The 27,805-nt window shown below is 34.9% G+C and overlaps 1 protein-coding gene across 1 annotated transcript; it reads left to right on the forward strand.

The window, feature by feature from the left end:
- The first annotated feature begins 110 nt into the window (after positions 1-110).
- LOC128213276 (spindle assembly abnormal protein 6 homolog) lies at positions 111-27,805 on the forward strand. The gene is made up of 17 exons (XM_052918872.1): positions 111-428; positions 1,431-1,491; positions 1,974-2,053; positions 2,238-2,342; positions 2,654-2,828; positions 3,615-3,692; positions 4,566-4,685; positions 5,737-5,853; positions 6,638-6,770; positions 7,293-7,429; positions 7,938-8,081; positions 9,456-9,581; positions 11,851-11,932; positions 13,772-13,878; positions 22,908-23,021; positions 23,540-23,700; positions 26,614-27,805. The coding sequence occupies exons 1-17, from the start codon at positions 364-366 to the stop codon at positions 26,840-26,842; spliced, it is 2,034 nt and encodes a 677-aa protein (XP_052774832.1). The 5' UTR covers positions 111-363; the 3' UTR covers positions 26,843-27,805.

A 27,805-nucleotide genomic window follows, 5' to 3' on the forward strand; every position in this document is an offset into this window, starting at 1 on the left:
ACTTTAAAGAAAAGTACTCTGTATGGCATTGGAATTGTCTTTACATAAAACTTATGATGCTCAAATAAAAAATTCGTCTAAGGCAAATTTGAGTCGAATTCAGTCGGGCGCGTTGTTTTGAACTCACGACTTGTCAAAACACGACCATTTGCCAGGATGTGTATTGGCCAATGTCAACAAATGAATGTATTGATCTGTCAGTCACATATGTTTACGTATTAGCGTTTGTTGAATACTTATATCCAAAGCAAAAACCAACCATGTGAAATCATATTGGTCGAATCTGTCAAAAGTTGAATTATCCGTATTTCAGGAACAATTTCTTTTATTTGCCAGTTTATAATTACAGTCATTCTTTAGAAAATGGCAGATGATCTGTTTTCAAAACGTGTCCCTGTTGTATTCAAGTCACAGGACAGAGAGGACAGGTAAATATTATAATGAATTGTTTTAATCTTAAATGTTTTTAGGATATAATCAGAATAAAGTGACTTCACAAAGCCTAAAACGAGCCATGGATACAAGTTGTTTGTTATTGTTGTAGGTAAGAACCAGCACACTGGTTAGCTCTGTTGGTTAGAGCGCTGTGTTAGTGTTCCACATTTGTGGGTTGGAGCCCCGCACAGAAATATTTTCCTTGAAGGTTTACTTTTCGTTAAGGAACTGTACTGTTCAACAGCAGTCTGTCAACGACGATTTATTTACCTTTTGATAAACATTCATCTAATAAGAAAATTATAAGATGACAACATAACAATAAGCTGAAAATCATACCATCTGGGACTTGTACTGGTCACCATAATGCCAAGTCTTGATCTTTTAAATTTCAAGAGAAGTCCTACCACATTGGGCGGTGGATGGCTACCTCTAGCTAGTATAGAGATTTTAACTGCTTTTACAATCTTTTATTTTCATGTTTTACAAGGACTTAGAACATAGCTCCTGTGAGATATAACAATCCTTCTCCCAGATAGTTCATAAACAAGAATACAAAGATGTCCAGTAGTGGAAATTCGTCACATATATATCTATGTAACATAGTTAACTTTTAAACATTACCGGAAATAAGGATATTATAATGGATAAGGGTATATTAAGTTTGAAATTGCAGTGCAATTCAAACATTACTGAAGGTAAACTGTAATGAAAATATTTGGACTAGATGCCTTTAGTTTAATTTAAAATCACATTCCAAAAATATGGCAAATTTCCTTTCACCTCCCCATTAGTTCACACTTAGAATCTTGACTAAAGTATACAAATCTAGTTCATGAAACAACTTCTCTCAAAATGTGCAATGTTACACACTATAAGTAAAACTGTTTGTTAAATAAGTACCTCTTTTTTTTCCTAACAATAAAATGGAAATAGTTATTTCTCAAGTTAATTTATACTGATTAAGATTAATGATTATGGTATACCTATTTCAGGCGTGGGTCAATATGTGTCAAAATGGAGCTTGCTACAGTCACTGCCCCGACTACCAGAAAGGTGAGAATATATTGAGCAAAATAAAATAATGTTGTGGTTATGGTTTCTTGACCAACCCTGGTTATTTGTCATAACTCTAAAGAAATTGTTTTAGTAAAAACAAACAAACTATATATTAAGGGACTAGACACCAGATGGTCCAAAAATTGGCAAACACAGTTTCCTGAAACGAGCCTAGAATATCAATACAAACTAGCATGAGGTCGATAATACATGATGAAAAGAATATTTTGCCAATGTGGTAGACAAACCCAGTAAATTTCAAATTGGAAAAGTATACAAAAACTGTGAAAGACTCATGTGTCCTAAACAATGTGATACATCAGTAAGATTCAATGTAATGTTCACATTACTATTTAATTATTTACTGTAGATTGAACTCTGTTCCAATTAATTTAACAAGATCATCATAAGTTTTTGGCTGCCCCTGCATTATAACCATTATTATGAGGTAAAATCTTATTATTCTCCACTAATTTCAGGAGCTGGTGGTAAGACTCACAGATGAGAAAGACTTGTTTTTCCTGTACACACTACGGCTTGGGGAGGAGGATTTCCAAACGTAGGTTTTGTGGTTCTTGTAAACATTCTTTTAATTTTAAATTATTTATAAATATGATTCTTTGCGATTTTTATTACTCATTAGCAAACAAGTTTCATATTCAATAATTGAATGATCATGAATGAGATAATCTAATTTTTCTTATCATCAGCTAAAACTCTTTACAAATTTGTTAATGCTTCAGGCTGAAGATGCAGCAAGGTTTGTTGGTGGATTTTGGAGCATTTCCCCAGAAGTTTATCGACCTACTGGAGATGTGTTTGAAAGAGGAACACAAAGAAGTGCCCAAGTAAGTCAACATTTGTCATCAAAATAGGAACTTAAACAAATTCTTACTAGTTTTGGAAATCAGACCTATTTTTACTATCAATAATGAGCTTGAAAACTGATCGAAGATCAATGATAATCAATTATCTTCACTCAATTATTTCAATGCTTGTACAAACTTTATATTATTAAACATTTACCTACAATTAATATTTAAATAATAAGTTTTCTATATGCTATTCAAAACTTTAAACTCTAAAATCTTTGACATAATTGGAAGATACTTCTAAAATAAATGTTTCATTAGGTGTTATATATGAATTTGTCTTGCAGGTTTGTGCTACACATAGTGAGCCAGGGCAGTTTTAGCGGGGACCGTTCCTCGGCCACCTTGAATATTATTGAGACTAACCCCTTCAAGCACCTGAACCACCTGTCACTCAAGTTTGTGCCTGGTTCAGATTCTGATGTGAAGAAATACCTTGCAGATTGCCTCAAACAACTTAAGGTGAATATGTGTATAGTTTCGTTTCCAATGTTGTCATATACTCCTGGCCCCAATATCCGATATCACAAAAATACTAAGGTCAAATCTCAATCTCAAGTCAATTTTCCACATAAAAGCATAGAATGATTTAAAATCTTGCATGTTTTTATACCTTTTGAAAACCTTTTTATTCATAAGTACATGTTAGTAGTGTTAATGTAGTGTTAATGTAGTGTGTACCCTGGGTGCTGACGGTGAGTTTTCCATTTTCATCAATTGACCAGGTTGACAAAGGGGAATATCTTGGACCTAAGATAAGGGAAGAACATTTAAGTAAATTAGTATTTAACCTTTGAATAGTCTCCCTTTCCATGTAATCGCTGTAAGATATATTTTCAAGGCTCAGTTTTACAGTGCATATTAGGGTCTTTTACACATCATTCACATAAGCTCAAATTGTATGTTGAAGTACTGATTTTACATTTCATGAAACATTTACAATGGGCTGATTGTTCAGAAATTTGTTAACGCCATCATTGTTAACATTGAAACCTTCTTACTCTGTCCGTTTGATTGACGCCCTTGTGATATGCAGTATTTCCAACAAGGTTCGAAACACCTATTTCAGCTGTTTGTGTTTTATCTAAATGTTACAAAATATGTATATATATGTATAATATGTAAATATGTATCATTTGTTCATTACAATGCCAGGCTTGCTAGCTAAATAAGAGCATACATTGTTTTGAGTTTGTGATGTAAATACATTCTTGCGTACCTAAAGCGACTTATTGTTTTCAACTCCAGGACATCAACAGCCTGCTACAACAGAGGCTAGAGCATACAGATGCAGACCTCAACCACAGACTCAAACAAACGCAGGAGGTATACAAGGGCATATAGTAATTATTTAAGGTATCCTGTGTACAATTATGTGAAATTTAGATGCCAAGTCACCAAATATAATTTTGGTATCATTTGAAAGGGTTTGATGCATAGAAAAAAAACGTGTCTAACAAGCATGTATTGCCTTGATGATTTGCTGTATGAAATCATTTTATCTCCTGTAGCCTGTGTAGAAAATTTCTTCACTTGTATCAAAATATGGAGCTCGGTGATTTGGGAGACATGCTCTCATGTCTCTTGGTAGCTTCCATTGTACATTGCCATTTGTTTGATCATTACATTGCACTTAATTAGACATCAAAGTGGAAAGAAACCATGCTAAAAGCAGTTTTCAAGCTGAAAAGGCGTGTTTCCTCCATGTTTTCTAATAACTCTATCATGACAAGTCTTATGACTTAGGTAACATAACTCCTAAACCAATAAACATTGCTTATATGATGCAAGATGTACAACACTGATTAGTTATGGTCCATTGTAACATAAATGAATTTGTTTGTACTAATTTCTAGTAGCTTGATTGTGACAACAGCTGAAAGCTGATAGAATCTTTCAAAAGTCTGAGTAGCAACCAGTTACTGTGTCCAATTTGAGAGGCCATTAGAAAGTATCCTGAAGGGGATTGAACCCACTTGTAATCTCTTTGGTGAGAAACTGATGAACAAATTTATTGAAATTATACATGCACACGTTTTCCCTGAGTAGCAACCAGTACCGGTGTCAATTTTGAGAGGCTATTAGAAAGTATCCTGAAGGGGATTGAACCCACAACCTCTTTGGTGAAAAGCGGATGAACAAATTTATTGAAATTATACCTGCACACGTTCGAAAGCTTTTCCATGTGTATGATTTCAGACGTTGAATTCAAAGACCATTGAGCTAGACAACTTGAAGGCGGAGTGGACAGCGAAGCTTAATGACCAGATGGCCAGACACAAGCAAGAGCTTGCCACTGAGAAAGAGAGGGCTTTCCAGGTACTATTTTGTTTGGATTATAAGTAGCATACATACATAAGAAACATTAAATGATCTTGAAAAAAAAGTGCATCTAACTCAGACAAAAATGGAGTACAAGGGTTTCAATATGCAGACTAAGACATATTCTATGTCTTGAAAATCCTAAAAGACATCCTAAAATTTAACCCTAGGCATTTTGAAAATTGCAGAAAAACGTCAATGAAAATTTAGCTGCCTAAATTCTTGTCAAACTCAGATAAACATTCGATATCTGGGACACCCTCGATGCCTACACTGCGCAATATATCATAATAATGTGCATGGGCAGACGACAAGACCTTTCAATCATTGACATATCCAGAAATGGTGTGCTCATATTCAACTGCAGACGACAGTTTGTCAGTGACCGCTGAATATGCCACATTTGTACACTGTGTTCATGTAGGCAGCTCTATATAGATATAACATTACAATAGATAATCTGTTTTATATTTGACAAGAGTATCTGTTATAAAATACTTGTTGAGCAGAGTTGAGAGATAAATTTGCATTGTTATCTATATAAGTTGATGCAATAACTTTTTTTAAAATTTAAATGCATTTAGATTTATACAGGTGAAAATGTTTTTTAATCTGTACTTAATTCATATGCGTTTTTGGTCTTATTATTCAAGTCAAATCAATTAAACATGGAACATGTTTTAAAATTAAACCCTTTTGCATCAACCTTTATTGTGCGCCATTATGGCACATACTGCAATATAACAAGGGAATAAATAACCATCATTATTATAAAGGCCATCCTTGTACACCTTTTTTTTATTAAACTACTACCATAGTTGTTTTGTTTATTGATGAATCTTACTGTACTAAACACTCATCATAATCCAACTTTTTGATGAACAAGTCTGAATTCTTAAATTACTATTTGGCATTAAAAAATTGTAACATACCCTGCTGTATAACATTCAGAATTTGAACAAACATTGCAAACAATTTACCGGTGCAAATTTTTGGAGTTGTGCTAATTTTGATCATCAAATATGTCATTATTTATGTTCCGAAACAGCTGCAGTCAAGCAGCCAGACGAAGCAGAACCAGGATCGACGTGAGCTGGAACAAACACACAGCAAGGTCCTACAACAGCTTGAAACCCGCTTGTATGAAGTGGAGACATCCAACAAGGTACGTCATTATATAAATGTCTTATAAAGCCTCAGTCTAGCTGCCAGATTTAAGCAGGACTAGGATCAAAATGAGCTGGAGCAGACACGGCGCAGGATTCCACAACTTGTTAGAAACACGCTTTTATGAAGAGGAGACATCCAACAAGGTACGTCATTATATAACCACTTTATACAGCCTCAGTTTAGCAGCCAGATTTAGCAGGACTAGGTTCAAAGTGAGCTGGAGTGGACACCGGGCGATGTTCTACAACAGCTAGAAACTTGCTTGTATGAAGTAGGGACATCAATAGGTAAGTCATTATATTACTACCTTATACAGCCTCAGTCTAGCAGCCAGATTTAAGGAGGACCATGATCAACGTGAGCTGGAGCAAACACACAGCAAGGTCCTACAACAGCTATAAACACCCTTGTATGAAGTTGAGACATCTCTCAAGGTACCATATGTCACCATCTTACCAACTTACACAACCTCAGTTTAGCAGCCAGAATTAGCAGGACCAGTATGTGATCTACACCAGGCTGTCTTTGGGGTTGTGATTGCTTTAATGTTTTGAATACAAGTGTTAATGGACACATACAAATATGCTTTTGTCTGGCAAACCTAGAAAATCCTCAATGTCCTAAGTAAACTTGTGTTCCATTGTTAAGTCATTTCCATCAAATCTATGAACACTCATTAGGCAATACAATGTTTCTGTCAGCTAAGTTAAGTTTAATTTAATAACATGTAAACTTAATTTAGTTTACATATTATATGTAATGACCTTTCCTTGGTATAGGACCTGACAGAGAGACGTTATAAGAACGAGGCTGCTATCCGGGACCTCAAGTCTAAGCTGGCGACATTTGAAGAGGAAAATGGCCATCTGAAACAGGATGTGCAGTCACTTCGCAAACAGAACGCCTCACTTGGTAAACTAGTAAAAGCATGCTGATAATGTGTGTCAGTGTTGTTTTTGTCTTCATTATGAATAACTTTAATGTTAACCATAATTGGTAACATTTGATTCAAGTGTTATTAGAAATCATAATAATTTGGTACACATATTACTTTTAACAATGCAAAGCGAGGAGGGGTATACTGGATTCACCTATTTTAACAACTGACCTACAATGTGTGGTGGAAGTTCGATCTTTATACCTGTACAAAAAAGTTGTAAGGGGGTGGCTGAATCCAGCTTGTCTGTCTGTCTTCTGTAGACACAATTTTTTATATTTCCTTTATCTCCAAAACCCTTCGTTAGATCTTGATAAAAGTCCAATGAAAGCATGAATATCAAGCCCAGTGGCAGCGGTTTGCTTAGACTATTATTCAGAGTTATGGCCCCTTTTCATTCTGGCTAATATACTTTTTTCAAGGTTTCATACCTATTTTTAACTGAAAAAAACACAAATGAATGTTGTCAATCATAGTTTATTCCCTGTTTCATTCAGATGGAGACTATCATGAACAAGAGAAGGTAATCAACCAACTAAGAATGCGAGTTGCGGTCCTTGAACAAGAGTTGAAAGACAAGGAGCAGGTTCTTACTAAATCATCAGACCTGCTTGGGGCAGAACAAGATCAAAAGGTGGGTACTAGTTTAGTTATTCTGCTATATTTTTGGAAGGCTTTCCAAGGGACTTCCCTCAGACAAAAGGAGTTTGCTCTCAATTAGGGGAGAATTTCATAGGTCATGTGTGGGTTTTCTTTTAAGCCTATCTTTTTAACTGCAAAACCCTGTATTAAATTTGCAAAATATCACAGTCATGGCAGTCTTGGGGGAAGAACAGTGTTTTTTTCTCAGCCATATTGGAAAGCCGGTCAAGGCCACTTTGATTCGAAAAATACTTTGTTTTGACTAAAGTTAGGAATTCCCATTTTTCCAAGAATTTAACAAGAATACTATAAGAAACAGACAGAGGAAGAAAAAGACTGTGATAAGGTTGGTTCTTTTCAGAAAAAACACATTCTTACACATATTTTTTTAAATTTCTTGCTGGCATTGGTAATGGGGTCAAATTTTAGCCCCAATTTTTTCAGAAAAACACTGTAGAATTTGTAATAACTGAACTTATACTTTTCAACACCCATATTAGCGGCGTTATGAGGATGACTTGGACGGGCAGAAGCGGGAGATAACTCGACTGTCGGGCAAGATGAAGGCTATGTCAGAAGAGCTAATGAAGGGGAATGAGATAATCAAAAAACTGCAGTCAGAGATTAAAAACTATCATGGAAAGGTAAGAGCAAGTTGGATTTTAAAGCTGCACTCTCACAGATTGACAGTTTGGATTTCTTTTCAGTTTTTGTCTCAGAATCAGCTGAGTTTGGTTTCAAAGCCTTCAATTCAGTCATATAAGAATACTCACAATAGAACAAATCTCAATCGCGTGGGAAACTGCCGAAAATTTCATTTCTCTAAAAGCGTTTGTAACGCTTTAAGCTATTAAATAATGAAATTTCGGATGTAAAAATGAAAAACTACAATTTTAACTTTTGACAGCAGTCTTTGGTACCAGTCATTTATGCATTCAATGGCTTATTCAAAGGCAAAAAATAATAAAAGTTGTAAAAATGGTCAAACTGTGAGAGTGCAGCTTTAAATGAACTTTGGAATAAAGTCAAACTTGTGGTACTCATCTCCGCTTAGTCATCCTGGAAGGGGAACAATACCATGACACTTCAGGCCTGGACAAAAGCCACTTACAGCTTCAGAATGAGTTAAAGATGTTCACTTATTAATTGGAATAATTATATATAATAAAAATTAGATTTAAATAAAAAAAATATCGAAGATGTTTAAATTATTGTAAAACATGTCGATTGTACCTATGAAGTAGGCGATTTTTACCATCAGTGCTTTGGTAATTGCAGTTTTACTATTAAGTTTAGATTTACACATTTTGAGTCTTGAGTTGATTTTCTTTGGATGAAGAGTTTTCTCCCTTACCACTCTAATATCCAGGGAAACAAGACTTTTTTCTGTCAATTATGGCAGTAATGTAGTCCAAATGAAATAAAGTATGGGGATTGTTGATGATGAGAAATTCCATTTAAAGATAATAAACTTACCTGGCTGTCTGGCAGGTTATCATGCAATTTGTAGCTCTACATTTTAAAATGTAAGAAAAAATCTTCTTCTTACTTTGGCTAGCTGTTTGGGGAAGAGAAATTAGATTATCAATAATTCAAGATTAAAAAATATATAATCATGGAATGCAATTTCAAGTTTGTGTTTATAACCCTCTTTGTTGTTGTCAGATGTGGCAGAATCATGTGAAATATTCACTATAACTCACAAGATGTTCAAGGTATTATATCAACATTGCATACATGCTTTGACAATATAAACATATGAACAGGGGTTCTAAAATGCTGGATGAAAAGGATCCAGGTTCACTTTTGTGATTGATGTTAAGCTGATGATTTTTTAAGGGGGGGGGGGGGGGAGAAGAACTCTGAAATGCCCAAACTCCATAGGGGCTCTGCCCTTTAATCCTAAGGGCCTTGCAGCCCCCAGACCTCTGGCTATTTTTTCAGGGTTGAAAGTGATCTGCTGTTAGAAAGGATGGCTAAAGACCATATATTAATACAATCTTCTTCTATTATTGCAGATTAAGCTGCGGACCCAGATTGCGACAGAGCAAGAAAAACTTCTGAATGAGAAAGAGCAGGAGTTGGAAAAAATTAGACAAGAGCTGGCAACCACCAAAAACGACTTTAACTCCACCAGCGAGAAGGTATCATCATCAGTTAGTTTAAAAATTAAAACAGTTATTAATTAATGATCATATTTTTCAAATGTTGATTTTTTTGTATATTTTTTTATTAAACTGGAATTGCATGAACTTATGAGCAATCTTTTGAGCAATTTAGGTCCAGGGTTTTCAAGAGTTTTGCATTCCATGTCCACTCATGTATATCATTTACTCTTAAATATATATCATTGAATCTCAGGCCACATGTTCTATTCTTCAATCTAAGTTTCATAATCTATTCTATGTTGGAAATTTGTAGGGCAAAGCTTAAAGTTCAAGGTTTAGTGTCTGAGTTTAAGTGTCCCTTCTATATCTTTGATGTCCATTTTGGAATTTGATAAAATTTGCATTCCAACTGCAACTAATCAAGGTGAGATGGTGGACCCACGTAGGAAAAACACTGCAAAAGGTCAAGGTCACAATTCTAGGTTTAGGTTTTAAGCCTTACATTTCGTGTCCACTCCATATAATAAAGCTGACACTCTTATTCAAAATCAATACAAACACATGTAAAACAAACATATATTTAGAGTGATAAACCTTGAACTACTTACTAAATAATGCATTTATGGAAAATATTAATTACTATTACTGGTAACAATATTATTACCATGTATTTGATAGCTGAAAATGCAAAAATATTAAATGATTGGTGAATGCTAAAAGATTTACTGTGATCTACTATGGTCTCATAAGGTAACAAAACCGTGTTTTCTGCACATTTCTTTTCAATTGAACTTGGTATCCTTCATAAGCATCATTGTTTTCGACATTTTTTCATCCTTTTTGATATATTTAAACAATTGTATTAAATGTGTTAAATGTTATTTGAGAGTAATAGTGCATCTTTAAGCAATACCCATTGAAGGATATCGATGAAACATATTACATGCAGAACATATGGCAAACTGCTCCAGTTCATGAAATCCTTGTTAGAACTTAGCAAGGAAGGTCAAGGACATTATACTAGGTGCAGCATTTTACGTTGCAAGTCAAGACCAATAATATTGGCTGTTTTGTGAACTTTCACAGTTTTATTTCAAATATGAAGCCATTATGAAAACAATGAGAGATGGTGGTTCCAGTTTGTCAATGGTTTATGGTCAAGCTGTTACTTTCCTCTGTCAGGATGGATAATTTTTTGCAAATCATCATGAGTTGGTCAACAGTTAAGTTTATCTATGTCTATAAATGCGGATACAATTTTTAAGATTGCTATTTTGATAATTATTGACTATAATTCTGTCAACGAGGGTTAATAAGAAGACGAATTCTAGTCATTTTCTTGGCATGCCATTAGTTTAACCTTGGCCATTACTCCAAAAATCTTTCAAAATATTCTCATAAAATGTTGTACACCTGTTACCAGTGTCAAAACTCACATGTGAAACAAGGCCGTTGACCCTGGCTAGAGTTTTAATCAAGAGGGTAATGGAAGGGTGCTGCACCCTGTCCTTTTTTGGTAGCACTCTTCAGCCCTCATGGAGACGAGCATGGGCACCCTTCTCTTTTTAAAGTTTGATATTTTAGATAATCAGTGTTTCCTTTATTTTGTTTCAAAGCTTATTAAATGATTATAATTACATACCATAATATATCTGGCAGTTGAAACCTGAAACTTCTTTAATTAAACATCTTTTGTCAAATTTATAATATAATCTATTCACAGCCAAATAAAATGTGCCTTTTTCACCCTAAGCACCTTGCCCCTTTTCTGCAGCACCGTCCTTTTTAAAACCTGGCTTAAAGCTGCACTCTCACAGATTGACCATTTAAACCACTTTTTTTTGGTCTTGGAAAGAGCAAATTTTTTGCATCTGAAGACCAATGATAACATTGCTGACAAAAACTCAGATCGTAGATTTTTATATTTCTGTTCGAAAATTAATGTTTTATGGCTTAAACTGTTACTAACGGTTTACGAAAAATGCATGAAAGGTCAATTTTTTTACTTAAATATAAAAATCTGTGATCTGATTTTTTGTCAGCATTCTTTTATGTATGGTTTTCATGTTTTTTTTGCAAAAATTGTCTCGTTCCAAGACAAAAAATGAAAAAGTTCAATCTGTGAGAGTAAGCCTTTAAACCCTACTGGCATAATAATTGTTCAATTATGCCCTTTAATCGGCTGCATTAACAGACAAGTGTTGGATTCCTCTTGAAGTGCTCTTGTGAGAATTATGAAGTGATTTACAATATGCACCAAGAAGGGTCGACGTGAACTTCAATAAATGTTGTCTATCAATTTCAGAGTAAGTCCCTTCAGGAAAAGTATGATGCGACAGTTCAGAAACTAGAGGAATGTCGGGACCTGCTCAAGACCAATGAAAATGGTAAAATATAATCTCCAAATAGCTTATATAATTGTCATAGAAGTTGAGTGACTGCTATATTTATCTCTTATTTGACTATATTGTATCACTTAAATCTGCATACTCATAATAGGTCATAATTCTTTGTCAAAATCATTGTTACAATATAACACTATCCATTATTTTAGATACAAACAATACTAAACTCTTGTAACAGTTTTATGTGGGCATGAATTACTTCCAGTGATAGCTCTAGTTCTTTTAACAATAATTTTCATTTATGCTAATATATGAAATTCTTGTTTCTAAGACATGTTAATTAAGATTTGAATTCCGCAGTTAATCACTCATTCATCAGCATGTCAGAGTGACAAAAGTTTTTTTTGCAATTAACACATGTTTATAAAAATATGTTTTGTAACCAAATCATTGACACGCAATTCCATTTCTACCATGTGCTTTATCTCAGCAATTTGTTTTTTAATAAGCAATAATTATGCTCAGGAAATTCAATGCATTTTTTCTTGACATTCAATAACAAGAGTACCAAAATTGATATCCTGCTGAAAAATTATGAGAAAATATTAAAAGTTTTTGAGAAATTCTTATTATTTTAATAACCCTCATTTAGCTTTTTAGAAATATTTTTGAGTAATCAAAATAAACTGCTGATAATGCTACTGATATTTCTATTTGTGTACCATAATTCGATGTGACAAAGCTAAAAGAGTTATTGAATAATCAAAGTATGGGAAAGTCAATGCATTTTTTCTTGGCGTTCCTTAAAGAGAGTACCAAAAAATGATACCCCAAAGAAAATTATGAGAAAATAACAAAAATTAATTTGACATTTTCTTAATAGCCCTCATTTAATTAGCTTTTTCTAGGAATATTTCTTGAGTAATCAAAATATACTGCTGATAATGCTACTGGTATATATATTTATGTACCATAAATAAGTAATAATATGTGTTAAAAAAGTAACAGCGTCATTGAATATCCATCTGAGAGAAATGTTAGCATCTCATTATTAAAAATAATTAATGATAGGAAACACCTTGACTTTTAAATAGTACGGACTCCTCAGAAAATAAAAGATTTTTTTCAAAAGATTTTTTTCTGAAAATTTTGTACTGCAAATTCAAAAGTACAAAAATGTTCTATTATTTATATCATGCGAAATAAAAACTAACAAAACGTGGGTATATGTTTACTTTTATTGATGGAAACCTTTAGACATATACATATATACATATGTATGAACCATATTTATCAAAAACCTAAGTAGTGGCTAGTTTTGGCCGCAGCGTGACGTAAACGCCGAGTTTTTGAATTGTAGCGGCCGCTACAGTATCGCCAAAGAGAAAGAACTATCGCGAGATCTCGTCACGTGATGAATAAAATCACGTGACCTTGATAACGGTGACATGCAAATGTATCCGAATGCCTTAGAAACGGCATCATGTAGCTAAGTAAAACTATTTCTTAGCAAATAATTTGAATTATATTTATGCAAACATAATTGCTATTAGTTATGTTTTCCAGTGTATTTTGGACTCCATAGAATACATATACATAAAGATAGCTGAAATGTTTATTGATTAGTCAATAATTACTTTTAACCAATGAAAGCATTTCATTATATCCAAATATCCAAAAGGATATATTTATTATCCAGGGCCTTTGATAATTGCCTTCCTCTCTGAATGAAAAAAAATAAAAAAAAATAGAAATTTCATGCCCAAGGATGACTGCTCTAAATAAATTAATTAAAGGGGTAGGTCCTCTTTCCCAACACTCCCAAAAACCTACGTTTGTGCAATTAGCCGATGACAGCATATTCTGACTTGTATGTTTCAGTGATCCAGTGGTTAAACAAGCAGATAAACGAGACACAGCTGCACCATCAGCGACCCGGCACCTTTGAGATGCCCACAGCAAACTTTCGACCTTCTGGTTCCGCTCTGGTAAAGGTTTAAAAGAATGATTTAGGTGTTTTGAAATGTGTTTTAAATAAATATTGCAAACTGTTATGCTTGAATTTACAAAAAATCTGCTCAAAGAGTAATTGCCTGCTTCTGTTTGTTGTTTATTTGAATTAGTTGATAAAATAAGTCAATTTTAACTAAAAGTTTGTCCCAAATATGAAATCTGTGAGTTAAATCTTAAAAAGCCGTACTTAATCACTAAGAATTGGGTTAAACACAGTTGATATCATATTCATTATACCCCCCAAAACAAAGTTTGGGGGGGTATACTGGAATCGGGTTGTCCGTCTGTCTGTCTGTCCGTCTGTCCGTCCGTTTTTTTTTGTCCGGGATTCATCTTTGTCGTTATTGAACAAATCTTTTTCAAACTTTCAAATATTAATGACCATGATGTAAACCTGTGCCTCCGTGGATTTGGTCAGAGTCGCATGATCCTGAGTGGAGTTGTGGCCCCTTAATGAGTTAAATTGGGCAAAATTAGCTTTGTCCAGGATTCTTCTTTGAAGCTATTGAGCAAATCTTTTTCAAACTTTCAAATATTAATGGCCATGATGTAAACCTTTGCCTCCATGAATTTGGTGTGAGTCACATGATCCTGAGTGGAGTTGTGGCCCCTTAATGAGTTAAATTGGGTAAAATTAGTTTTGTTCGTCCTACTCCTTCGTCATTTTTTAATGAATCTTTTTCAAACTTTTAGCCATGGTGAGAACATTTGCCCCTGTGATTGTGGTTGGAATCACATGATCATGTCTCCAATTATGGCCCCTGAATAAGTTAAAATAGGCAAAAATTATACAGCTTTGTCTAGCCTAATCCTTGGTCATTTTTTCTCATTTTTTCTATAAATCTTTTTCAAACTTTCAGATGTCAATGACCATGATATGAACTGTTGAATATGTGATTTGGTGCACCTGTATTAATCAGAATGTTTGCATGGCCTTAAAAAGACCTTTAATTGATTTTGTCCTTAAAAAGACCATCAAAAGTCCTGAAGTTAGGTGCATACAGGCCTCAGGGATGATAAAATTCCGGATTAATCCGGAATTCCGGATTTAAGGCCTCACGGATCGATTTTGAGATTAATGTAAATCCGTTGAGTTTTTTCTAGGGGGGAGGGAAACAGGGAGCGATTCGAGCTCAGTTCGAACAATATGGGTACGAAAGGTGAGTTTTACGGAAGTGTAAATCCGGAAATTAACGAACCTAATTACGTCTTGGCAATCGAGCTTTATGATTGGTTAAGATAGCATCCGGTGATTACGGAAATTACCGATGGGACTAGAAGACAGTATCCGGATGGTCGTATCCGGATATGACAGACGACGAAGACGAATAAACGGGTATTGGAAAATAGAAAAAAAAACGACCACCACCAACTTCTAAAAACATCGATTCGTCGATTTTAAGGGTATATTTGCCATTTATTTTTAAGAAAAAAAACCCGAAACGTTTCTTTTTGAGTTAATTGAAATTGATCAAACTGAGAATGAATTTTGCGCATGTAGCATTATTTCGGACATCCCGATTCGGATTGTGTCATAATAATTGATTTTTATTTTACAAATTTTATTTGGCCGATTGAAGTTTACGCTGTAAACCGTTTTTTTATTATTCTCATAATGTTTGAAGCATTGTTGACCGTATTGGGAGGTTCAAATGAAAATTGGTTTGGTTCAAATTTAAAAAAAAATGAATAAATATTTTGTAGTAGTAATATTTATTACGTAGAGGCAGTCATTTTAATATCTATTTGAGAAAGTTCAACAAAACTTCTTGAGGACCCAGTTTGAGTGAGATTTAAATCCTTTTGTTGTAATTTGTATTTCCAGGTATGTTTACAAAAGTCAGGGATGAACAGACACCTCAGCCAGTGCATCCAGTTGTTCCTGTCAATGACTGACAATTCATTCCAGAGGCCATGATACTTGGATTTATGGCTGAACATGCTCCCTGGCACCACAGTAGTGTGTCTTATTTAAGACACTTGCCAAAGATACAAAAGCTCTCAGCGAATTTAAATTCAAAGGTGTACAGCATCATACAAGATGACTTACGGAGTGGCTAGCCATTTCAATGATGAACATGTGGAGGAGTAAATGGATCTCGGTTTTGTTTCAACTAAGACAAGTCAACAAACACAAACACTGAGAAAACTGTTGCAGCTATTTTTCTGGCATAGAATAAGAAATAGTGTTGAGACATTTGGCCTCCTTAAAAATCACAACTTGAACTGCTGTGGGACAATCTAGTTTGTGTGCTATTGGACTCATGTGATACCATGAGGGGAAAAAATCTGGCTTGGGGACCAGAATACGTCAAAGTCCACCATGTCCACAACGGCTAAGCTGCCAAAGCATTTAAGTCCCGTTTGGATATTACTTGTAATAATATATATAATAATTCATAACATTATATTCTCATCAAATGTACAGAAAATGGAATAAATACTCTTATGATACATAAAAATTGAATAAATAACACTTAAATAAACATTTGCAAGCATGATAATTGATATGTTGTTCATTATTATAAATCAAACATCCCACAGTGTAGACTGTTCATACACAGGCATTTGATCATAGCCAGTTGAGTTTTATGGGAAGTGGACAACTGAACAAAAATGTCAGGTACACGTCTAATGCCTGTGACTTCAGGTAAAAAAAGAGTAAATTTAACTTTGTTTAAAGACAACTGTGTTAAACTTCACTGCTAAGATTCCTGATAATTGTTCTGATTGTAGATGTCTCGTGTTGAACATAATTTTATCTACCAAACCGAAAGATGTACTCCTTGAACACTATTCTAAGGCAAAAAAGGGTATTAGAATCCCTGAAATACGGAAAGCTTCGGGGGGCTTCGCCCCCCATGTCCCCCCACCAGGGCTTTGCCCTGGACCCATCGGGGGCCTTAAGCGGCCCCCTGAACCCCACGCAGACATTTTCAGGATTGGCAACTTGGCTCTGTTATCATCCCTGAGGCCTTAAATTTGTTACAATATTCGCTTTGGTGGCCTACTCCTTTGTCATTTTTCAATATATTTTTCTCAAACTTTCAGCTATCCATGACCATGATGTGAACCTTTGTATATGTGATTTTGTGCACCTGTATTATTTCCTTGGTACTCATGTGTGGGGGGGGGGGGGGGAGGTGGTGGGGGTGGGTAAACAGAAATTGGGTTGGCAGACTGTCAAATTCACCCGTCCACCTTCATTTTGGAATATCCTGTCAGGAGTCATGACCCCTTTATGGTGAAAATGAGAGAAACAGGTTTGTTATCTCCCCTGAGGTGGGTGGGAGTGGGGTAATATTCGCTTTGGTGGCCTACTCCTTTGTCATTTTTCATCATGACCCCTTTATGGTGAAAATGAGAGAAACAGGTTTGTTATCTCCCCTGAGGTGGGTGGGAGTGGGGTAATATTCGCTTTGGTGGCCTACTCCTTTGTCATTTTTCAATATATTTTTGCTGCAGTGCCATGGCAGTCCCTGATTCAGTAATAGGTATTCTAAATAAACTAAATAAATGTATTGCCTTGTGCTTTCTAATGATACCATAACTAAGGCCAGGGCAAACAACCTAGACAGGGAAGGGTTGGGGGGTATTCGTTAGCCTTTGGCTTACAGTTCTAGTTTAATGACCTACAGCTTTTCTTAACTGATAATGAGGGGTAATGAAGCATAAGTATAGGTTTTCTACAGCACAATTACCTGTACATGATGTTGAACCATTCCATATGATAATGAAGCTATACTTTTCAAGATGTTATGTTATGTTTTTATGAATTTTGGTACAATGTGAAAGGATTGCTGATTCAGAATAAATCATTTCTATGGTAAAAATACAAAATTTGTTTTGGTTTCTGGTTTGTGTAGTTTTGCTGTCGGTGCAAAATTCAAAGCCAAAAGCCAGAGGCTTATCAAATCTTTTTTGGGCCTATCAAAATTGCACTGCTATAAGCTTAATGGTTTGTACTTTTTAACTCGACTATTCGTAGAATAAGGAGAGCTATCCTGAGTCACCCGAGCGTCTGCGTCTGCGTAACCACTTATGTTAAAGTTTGTGTACCACCTCAAATATTTTCAAAGTCCATTGACATATGACTTTGAAACTTTGCACATTTGTTCACCATCATGCCCGCAACCTATACACAGGAGTAGGTAACTCTATCAAGCATTTTGACAAAATTATGCCTCTTTCTACTTAGAATTTACATTAAAGTTTGTGTACCACCTCAAATATTTTCTAAGTCCATTGACATATGGCTTTGAAACTTTGCCCACCTGTTAACCATCATGCCCCCAACCTATACACAGGAGGAGGTAACTCTATCAAGCATTTTGACAAAATTATGACCCTTTTTCTACTTAGAATTTACGTTAAAGTTTGCGTACCACCTCAAATATTTTCAAAGTCCATTGAGATCTGGCTTTGAAACTTCGCACACTTGTTCACCATCACGCCCCCAACCTATACACAGGAGGAGGTCACTGTATCGAGCATTTTGACAGAATTATGCCCCTTTTTCGACTTAGAATTTACATTAAAGTTTGCGTACCACCTCAAATATTTTCCAATTCAATTTATGTAAATATCCCAGCACATCATGTATTGCATTGAAATCTAATCTAACAGTGATCCATGCATGTTTCGCCAAAACTTTTCAATCCATACACCGAAAAGCGGTGGAATAGTCGAGCGCGCTGTCTCTGTGACAGCTCTTGTTTTATAAAACTGTATGAAACTTAAAATATACATATGCAGGTATGAATTTGATAATTCCATAGTACCAAATTGCCTGTGAGTGAAAAGTTATTTTGCGTATATTGGTTTTGGTCATTATTTTTTTACATACTGTGAAATCATTTATATTCGTTGGCATGAAATTTCGTGGTTTTCTGAAAATTTACATTTTCGTGGGTACTTGAATTCGTGGTTTTTCAATTTTTTTTAAAAATCCGAAAATGTGATCGTCCTAAATCGTCTGCATAATATCCATGAGCTGGCCCATGATTTCCGTCTTCTACGTCACACGGTTTATGACACTCGCTTTAGTGGTACAACATGCCAATTAGAGCATATACCCATGTCAATTATCGATTTAATTGGAAATTACGGTCATAAAAGAAGATGGACCCTGATCAAAGATAAAGATAGGCGAAGCCATTGAATATCAATTAAGAATTTTGCAAACTGTGAAAACACCGAGAACTCAGAAGGTGCGTATATTTAAGTACAGACAATCAATGTAATCGATTAAATATTTCATTAAAGAAAAAAAATCGAGTACCGACACTAAACACGCACATTTTGTAAACCTGGAGATGTTCATGGACAGCACACGCTACAGCACGTGTTCATCATTTGGTTAATAAAAAACACAATAAAATGATTTGGTTTATTATTTATTAAAGGCAGATATAATATATTACCAAAACAATTATAGTCAGATATACAGTGAGTTCGGTATTTACACTGTATACTGCGACCTCTGTATGTACGTAACAAGGCAATTGAAAAAGTGAATAAAGGGTCTATATTTCGTGGGATCTTGAATTCGTGGATCACCCAACCCACGAAAACCACGAACATTAATGCCCCACGAACATTAATGATTTCACAGTAATTGAATGTGAAATGGACAAATTTTCAACATTCATGGTTCAGGTTGTAACGTTATATAGTCATGTATTATACACTTACATACATTGTATTATTTCTCTTTAGGTGAAATGCTTCCCAAACGAATGAAATGTAATAGTTAAAAATACTGTGTAAACTCTTAATGATTAACTAGGGTGGAGTAGGTAAAAGGAGATTAAGAGTTAACAAAATATGTTCTAACTGACTTAGAGTATAGCTTGATTTTGCTAGGTTGGGAACCAAAAAGTGCTGTCATGTCTGTTTAGTTGTAAAACTGCAATTCTTAATGATTAAGGGTGGTACCATAGTTGTTTACCCACAGTCAATCCATTTCGTTATTCTCCATTCATCCATGAATGTGATGACCATGGGTTTCCGACAATGGGGCGGTACTATTTAAGGCTGATAGTTGATTTCATTTGCTGGAAATGTAGGTTATAATCTAAATAAGGTTACTAGACATCCTCATGATGTGTTGAACACCTTAAAAGGTTCATTACACTATAGAATTTCAGATGATGTAAATTGTATATGCTTGTTTACTCTTGTCTGATTGAATTAATCATGCTGCAAATATGTCCTTCAGAGGAAAAAAAAAGAATAATAAGATGAAAATGTGAAGATAAAATTTTATTTAGTTATGCACATTATGCTAAAGTTTTCCCCAAGAATTTGTTACTGTTGAAAATCGTGTCTTGAGAAAATTATATTTGATGCAAAAGTCCTGTCAACAATTATAATGGTTTTGTTATATTAATTAATTTTGTAATGCCTCAGCTCTTCTCTTGCAGAAAATAAACAACACTTTTATTTCATTAGCCAGACTAATTTTTGTGCAAAGAGAGACATTCCCATGAATATATATATACATAATGATTTTCAAGGACTGACTTAAAATGTTATAAGATATTAGCTGATCAGATTAGTTGCTTTTTTTATGCCCCCTTGTGTCCGGCTCAATAACTCGTGTCCGGGCTGTAACATTCCCTTGTATGGACAGATTTTAAAATAACTTGCCACATGTGTTCGGCATACCAAGACGACGTGTCGCGTGCAAGACCCATGTCCCTACCTCTTAGGTCAAGGTCACACTTAGTGTTTATTCACAATGGAATGCAGCATATAAGGACATAGAGTATAGGTTGTCATGTCCGGGCTGTAACTTTCCCTTGTATGGACAGAATTTAAAATAACTGCTACATGTGTTTGACATACCAAGACGACGTGTCAAGTGCAAGAACCGTGTCCCTACCTCTAAGGTCGAGGTCACACTTAGGTGTTTATTCACAATGGAGTGCTGCATATAAGGATACAGAGTATTGGTTGTTATGTCCGGGCTGTAACTTTTTCTTGTATGGACAGATTTTAAAATAACTTGCCACATGTGTTTGACATACCAAGACGACGTGTCACGTGCAAGACCCATGTCCCTACCTCTAAGGTGAAAGATACACTTAGTGTTTATTCACAATGGAATGCTGAAAATAAGGACATAAGAATGTAGGTTGTCAAGTATGGGTGGTATATTTTATGTTCAGAGGCAATTTAAAATAACTTTCCATATGCATTTGTTTGATCTTTAACTTTTCATGACATTGTACTGACCTTGTTCATAGGTCAATGTCACATTCGAGGGCATTCGTCACATACTGTGATAGCTCTTGTTTGTATTAGTACTGGGGCGGTATTCATAGAAGATCTTACATCATTTGTACATAACTTAAATTATTCATAGTCAAATTAAAACATAAGTATACATGTTTTTTAAAATGAAAGTATGTATATTTAATAAAATCAATGACAATAAACAATTTCAGATATTATTTTGTATGCTCAATGAGACACTTTGGAAAATGGCTTACGATAAGATATGACATAATGTATTTAGACCTTAATGGGCATCATTTAAAACTCTGATCAGCTAAATAATTTCTAAATGTGTATCATTTTCTGGATTCAAAAACCAATTTATAAGAAATTTACCGTCAAATAACATTTTATTTTAACTGAATTACAATCATGTCTAATATGTGTTAAAAGCATTGTTTTTATTTAAATATTTAACAATTATTTGAATTTGCATACATTCTGGTGGCCATTTTGAAATATGGCCGCTTGTCGGCCATTTTGACATTCGGAGCTCCTCGGCCATTTTTTTCAAAAACAACCTCGGATGTATTTGGATGGTTTACATACTCAAAAAGAGGTACGTTTAAGTCCGCTGCAAGTAGATCACGTAGTAATTTTATTTAGCAGGTAAACTTTATGACTTTACTCTTGGAAATCTTAATTATGTTCGCAATAATATACTTCACCGACACTCAATTTAAACTCCGATCAATAAATACAATTCTATAACACTACATTTCATTTATGATATAATTCAAAATTTTAAAAACTACTTTAACTGATGTACCGGCATACATCCGAGGTTGTTTTCGATAAAAATGGCCGAGGAGTTCCGAATGCCATTTTGAAAGTTACAAGATGGGTCTAGGTCTAAAATTGTTTGTAACTTAGTTCTTCATATTTGTGCCAAGTCTGGGGCTTTTCCCATTAACTGAAGTGTTTTGGTGTTTTCAATTACGATATGACTGGACTATGAATGCCTCATTTCAGAATTATTGATAACAAATGACATGATCCGATAGACAAGACAAATCCTTTATTTCAATTATTTTCTAACATTTTTTAAGCAAAATCTATAAGTTGTAGAAATACTCATGCCCTGTTCTTCATTAATAATTAACTTTAACCTTTTGGGAACATAATTAAAAAAAATCAAACTGATTGCAGTCTAAAACAATACAAAAAAAAAATGCATATGATATTGGTATTGAGAAACAAATATTAGTGATTAGTGATATTTTGGCACTTTTTTAACTGGGAATTTGTGGCTATATAACTATTAATTTGAAAACCCCATTTATAAAGGTTAAATATTTCTTATCTGTACCTAAATCACATGCTTTTCTTTGCTGTTATCATTAAAGTCAAATGTGTTAAACATGAAAACACATTAAGATTGATATCTTTTTGCGTCAAGTGTGAATGACCCAAGAAGGATTATGTATTATAATTTCTACAAATTTTACTGACTTAGTCGTTTTGGGGCCGAAATCATAAAAAGATGAACATTTTTCGGACCGATTTTTTTACACTATTGAAACTGAATTCGGTTTGGCTTGGTAAAAATCGGTTCAGACTGGCAAAAAGCCCTGGCATCAACCTATACTGTGCACCTTTAATTTATAACTTGTGGCCTTATGGTTGTTTTATGTTATTGATTCCTTTGTCAAAATGTTGTTTTTTTTCACTTGAAAAAATTGAATGAAAATCCAATTAAAAAACACTGCTGTTTTATTTTCAGCATAATTACAGTACATCGAGTTATGGTTCAGGGGTTGTCTCGAGCCATGGGGGAGGAGATGGTCGGGGTGTTGGTGTAGGTGTGCCTCGTCCATACAACCCACACAAACCTCAGGTAACTTACAGGGGCATTGGCAATTCGTTTAAAAATGGGAAATTCTTTCTGTCCCATTTTTCAACACAAAACGAACATTTCTGTGGGACAAGTTTATCAATTTAGAATTTTTGAAAGCTCTGAGAATTGGGGGAATTTTTTTAGTCAGGGTATGTCTGTTAATTATAATTATTTAGTTAAGATGACTGTATTTTTTTAGCAAGAATGATTTGTTCATCTATTTAATTGAAATTTGATGTCAAAACGTGTATAAAAACATTTTAATGATGAAATGAGGGTTTTAAAGAGATTTGGACCCTGCACCCTGTCCTGTGTTTGGATTAAAACTTAAATAATTATTATAAATGATATAATTTATTGTTATTACATATCTTTTTCCTTGAAATTTATAATGATCAAGTTCTTCACAGCTAATTTCAATGTGCTCTTTCACCCTTAGCACTCTGTCCTTCTTCTTTAGCACCTGAAGTGTTCACCTTGCTAATCCGTAGACTAAGTATGTATGTGAATGTGTTCAGGTGCAGTATAATCCTGGTGTCCCCCGGAAGAGCGGTCTTCCCCTGCCATCATCATTACGTAATGGGGCTCCACCCATTCCTGAGGAGATACGTCCTACAAGCAGCCGACATAGTTCTCCTGGCTCCAACCACTCAAACCAGTCTGCGGGCGATAAAGAGAAGTATGTTGTTTTTTCCACAAACTTGTCTGTTGTTTGAAGGAAAGTGTTATGATAGCTTTGGGGCTGTGGTGCCTTGGTCAGCAGAGTTGTTGTGCTGCAAATTTAACCTTGGCATAGGAAATAACATTTTCATTGGTATCTGCCTGCACTGCTTTTGTTTGTATTTGAGACAGAATCAATACATATACCCCTTAGTAATTAGCAATACCCAGGGATGGTAAAGTACCCGAATACCCTGGAATGGTAAAGTCTCCCAATATCCAGGGATGGAAAAGTTCTGCAATACCCAGGGAAAGAAAAGTTCCCCAAAACCCAGGGATTGTAAAGTTCCCTAATACCCAGGATGGTACAGTTCCAAAACCCAGGGATTGTAAAGTTTCCCAATACCCAGGGATGGAACAGTTCCCCAATACCCAGGGATTGTAAAGTTCCCCAATACCCAGAGATGGAAAAGTTCCCCAATACACAGAGATGGCAAAGTTCCCCAATACCCAGGGATGGCAAAGTTCCCCAATACCCAGGGATCGAAAAGTTCAAGGGATGGAAAAGTTCCCTAATACCCAGGGATTGTAAACTTCCCCAATACCAAGGGATGTCAAAGTTCCCCAATACCGAGGGATGGAAAAGTTACCCAATACCCAGGGATTGTAATGTTCAAGGGATGGAAAAGTTCCCCAATACCCAGGGATTGTAAAGCTCACCAATACCCAGGGATGGTAAACTTCCCCAATACCAAGGGATGTCAAAGTTCCCCAATACCGAGGGATGGAAAAGTTCCCCAATACCCAGGGATTGTAAAGCTCACCAATACCCAGGGATGGTGAAGTTCCCCCAACACCCTGATAAATTGTTCTGGACAATTGCATTAAAAAATAGTAATAAATACCTTTAAATAGATATCAAGCCTCTGAACCCGGATTGGGATGGAATCCCTCATAATCAAATCAGATTTCAGGATTTACAGCGTCTGGATTTTCAGGGATGTAATTTGTCTGCGGATTTAATGAGGTCTAATGGCTCCTGGGACCAAAAATTAATAATTATTTTTTTAACTAATTAATAAAAAGTGAACTGGTTGCTTTTGGTTGTGACTTTATTTATTGACACTCCTGTCTGATTGGAATTTGAAGTCAGGAGAGCCCTCAAAAGGGATATTTAAAAGTTGCTGCTGTGGAAGGGTGCTTCACCCTTTTTGACCCCCATTGGGGGCCTCAAACACAGCCAAAACCCATCACCGAAATGGTTTCAGCCCTTCAGCTGCCTGGTTAATCATGTCCCTGATTTTTGGGCTGTTATTTTCCCTAAATATGTGAGAGGGAAAGATGGTCTCTATATTGAAATATGTTTTACATGTGTATGTGTTATTAGTTGTGCAAAGTAGTGAATGTTGATGACCTAAAGTGGAAACCCATTGGCTCGATATCCCAGGGACCGGCAAAAATACTTTGAGCCTCGGGAATATCGAGCCAAGCTGGAATGCTTACAAAGAATATAGAGCCAAGCTGGAATGCTTACAAAGAGTAAAGCAAAATCAAAGAAAAGTCCGAGTTCGAGCCAACGAAGACAGTGAGTCAAGCGTGTAGAGCCAACAGTTTTCGACTATGATTACAACAGTTAGGAAAGATAGGATCTTACATAAGCTGCCATTTAATGCAAAAATAAGATAAAACAAGTTAAGGAAAGAGTTATAAAGCAAGTCCCTTTCCATAACAAGTTTGATAAAATGTTGCATAAAATGGAAATATAAGGCTCTCTTATATCAATGACACATTCATCACCCGAAATAAAGCTTTAATTCATTTTCCAAGAAAAAGGTTGACACTTAATTAGTATGAGGAAATGACGTCAATGTCTAGATATATTACATTTGTGTAATATAAGAAAATTAGTTATGGTTGTAATACACGCGAAACAAACAACGTCATGTGAAAAAAATAGATTTAATTATATCAAATTCTGTGAGTTGTAGATGTTTTTCATAGCACACATTCAAGATAATGGGGATGTTCTTACTGTCTAATCAGTCTCATTGATTTAAATTACAAATTTTACTGAGGTATGCCTTTTGAGATATTACTTAACCACATGTCAGAAGTGAAACAAAGTAATCAACGTCAATGGTAGTTCTTCCTTTTATGTCCTGTAGTATATTATAGAAAAAAGCAATGCTTGTGTAAGTTTCAACACTTTGTTTATAAGGTATATAAATATTTAGATAAAGGTTTATATCGCAATTATAATGTTAAGGTCACCTGAGTTCTTCATCAGTTACACATTACAATTGGGCCAATGAATTTAAAACATGTTTAATATTGGCCGGAAAAAGAACAACATGAAAATTCTCAAGTACTTACTCAAATGTGTCCACAGTGACAACTTTTTTTTGGGATATTGACTATGATTGACTGTTACCTAGAATTCTTAAAGACAAACAATATGACCAAGTTTCAAATGCATCTTCTGAACTATGGCACAGTATTTCTGAAACATTAGACCTTGTGCATTAGTTGATACATAATCAACCCTGACCTAAATATCATAATGACAACATTCTGAACAAAAGTCATGAAGGTATGGTAGAAATGTTGCTTTTGCAAGTTTTTCATAAGAACTTCATATTGATGACATGAGGATACACATTCTGGTGTTCAGTATATAAAAAAGTTTAAGGCAAGAATTAAATAATAAATAGTGTGTTTGGCATTTCCAGACCAAGTCACAAAAAATCAGCGACAGATTTCTTTTAGCGCCTCTCTTGGTGGTCATATTTTATTTTTTCATTTCAGAATTAAGGTGTTAGGAATAAACAACTAACACACCCACACCTAAACATGTGGGTCTGATAATGCCAATCAAACTTTATTCATTATGCCAATTTTTGGTTAAAACAATATATATATCTTTTGATTTCAGTGACCCCCCTCTGGACCCAAGGTACTTCAGTAAACGGGATGATGCAATAGCTGTAAGGGGCGTGTCTTCTACCCGGAGTATATCCCCTGCCTCGGGGCACATGGGCCATGCCCCTCCTCCAGCCCCAATCCACCCTCGGTTGTCCCAACAAGTGGTTATACCTAAGCCCACCCACACCCAAGCACCACCACTAGCCTCAGCATATTTCCCTGGACAGAAAGGATCTTGATGACAACTTAGCCAAATACGCCTGGATTAAATGGCCTTAAAAATATTACCTCAGACAATGATCACTGGCAGTTATGTCTTGAAACTGGAATCGACTAACTGCCAGAGAGCAAAAGTCATTGCCTATGTTAAAAGTTAAAAGTGAAATAGATGTTGTGCCAAATAGAGAATAAGCTGTTAGGTATGAATATTAAAAACAAACTTAACAAATCTATTCAAAAAGCAAGTGGTTTAAACTGTTAGTTCATTATGCTCCTATTAATTAATGTTTACCTCAACAGGAGGTCAGCTAACACACCAATATTATTTTACTAACTTCATTCTTTATGCTTCAAACCCCCTGTAGGGGCTGGGATTTTCCAGGCATCAAAATAGTATTCTATGAAATTCTGTCCCAACTCTATTTTACAGGAATCTACCACTTTTTGCATTTTTTATGCTTGCCACATACCATTTACAAGAATATTAGACAAACACAAAAAGAGAAATAGTAATGAGTTCTTGCCAAAGTTGGTTATACAAAGGGTCAAATGTCAATGTATTGGACTAGACTAAAAATGAAATTGTATCTAATAAAATCAGAAATCTGATAAACTTGTTCTTATTTGTAAGATATATTTGTTCCATTATTCTTTGTTCAATTTTGCAGATCTGCCTGTGTAATGTGAAATGATGACGTTAAAACATCTTTGGTGAAAACACCACATGTTTGTTTTTTTTAAATGCAATAATGTGGAAATATATACCATGTATGTTAAATGAGAAGATCTGAATAATGTTTGTCTGATCAAAATGTTCATGTTCTATCTTTAATGATACTCTTTATGAAAAAATAAATACATATAAATTTAGGTTATGATTTACTATATTTACTTAAAATGAATTATTATTGATCGTTGAATGTGATGTTACCAATGAAATGCATGTTTTTTTATTTATGCTGTATTCACAGAATATTTTTATG

The sequence above is a fragment of the Mya arenaria genome, chromosome 13 (genome assembly GCF_026914265.1).
Source record: "Mya arenaria isolate MELC-2E11 chromosome 13, ASM2691426v1".
Classification (NCBI taxonomy): Eukaryota; Metazoa; Mollusca; class Bivalvia; order Myida; family Myidae; genus Mya; species Mya arenaria.

What these genes read in the sequence shown, in the direction of transcription:
- LOC128213276 (XM_052918872.1), top strand. Translation starts at nt 364, where the DNA reads ATGGCAGATGATCTGTTTTCAAAACGTGTCCCTGTTGTATTCAAGTCA. An exon ending in TCACAGGACAGAGAGGACAG is followed by an intron (nt 429 to 1,430) that starts GTAAATATTATA and finishes TACCTATTTCAG; the next exon opens with GCGTGGGTCAATATGTGTCA. An exon ending in AGAAAGAGAGGGCTTTCCAG is followed by an intron (nt 4,686 to 5,736) that starts GTACTATTTTGT and finishes GTTCCGAAACAG; the next exon opens with CTGCAGTCAAGCAGCCAGAC.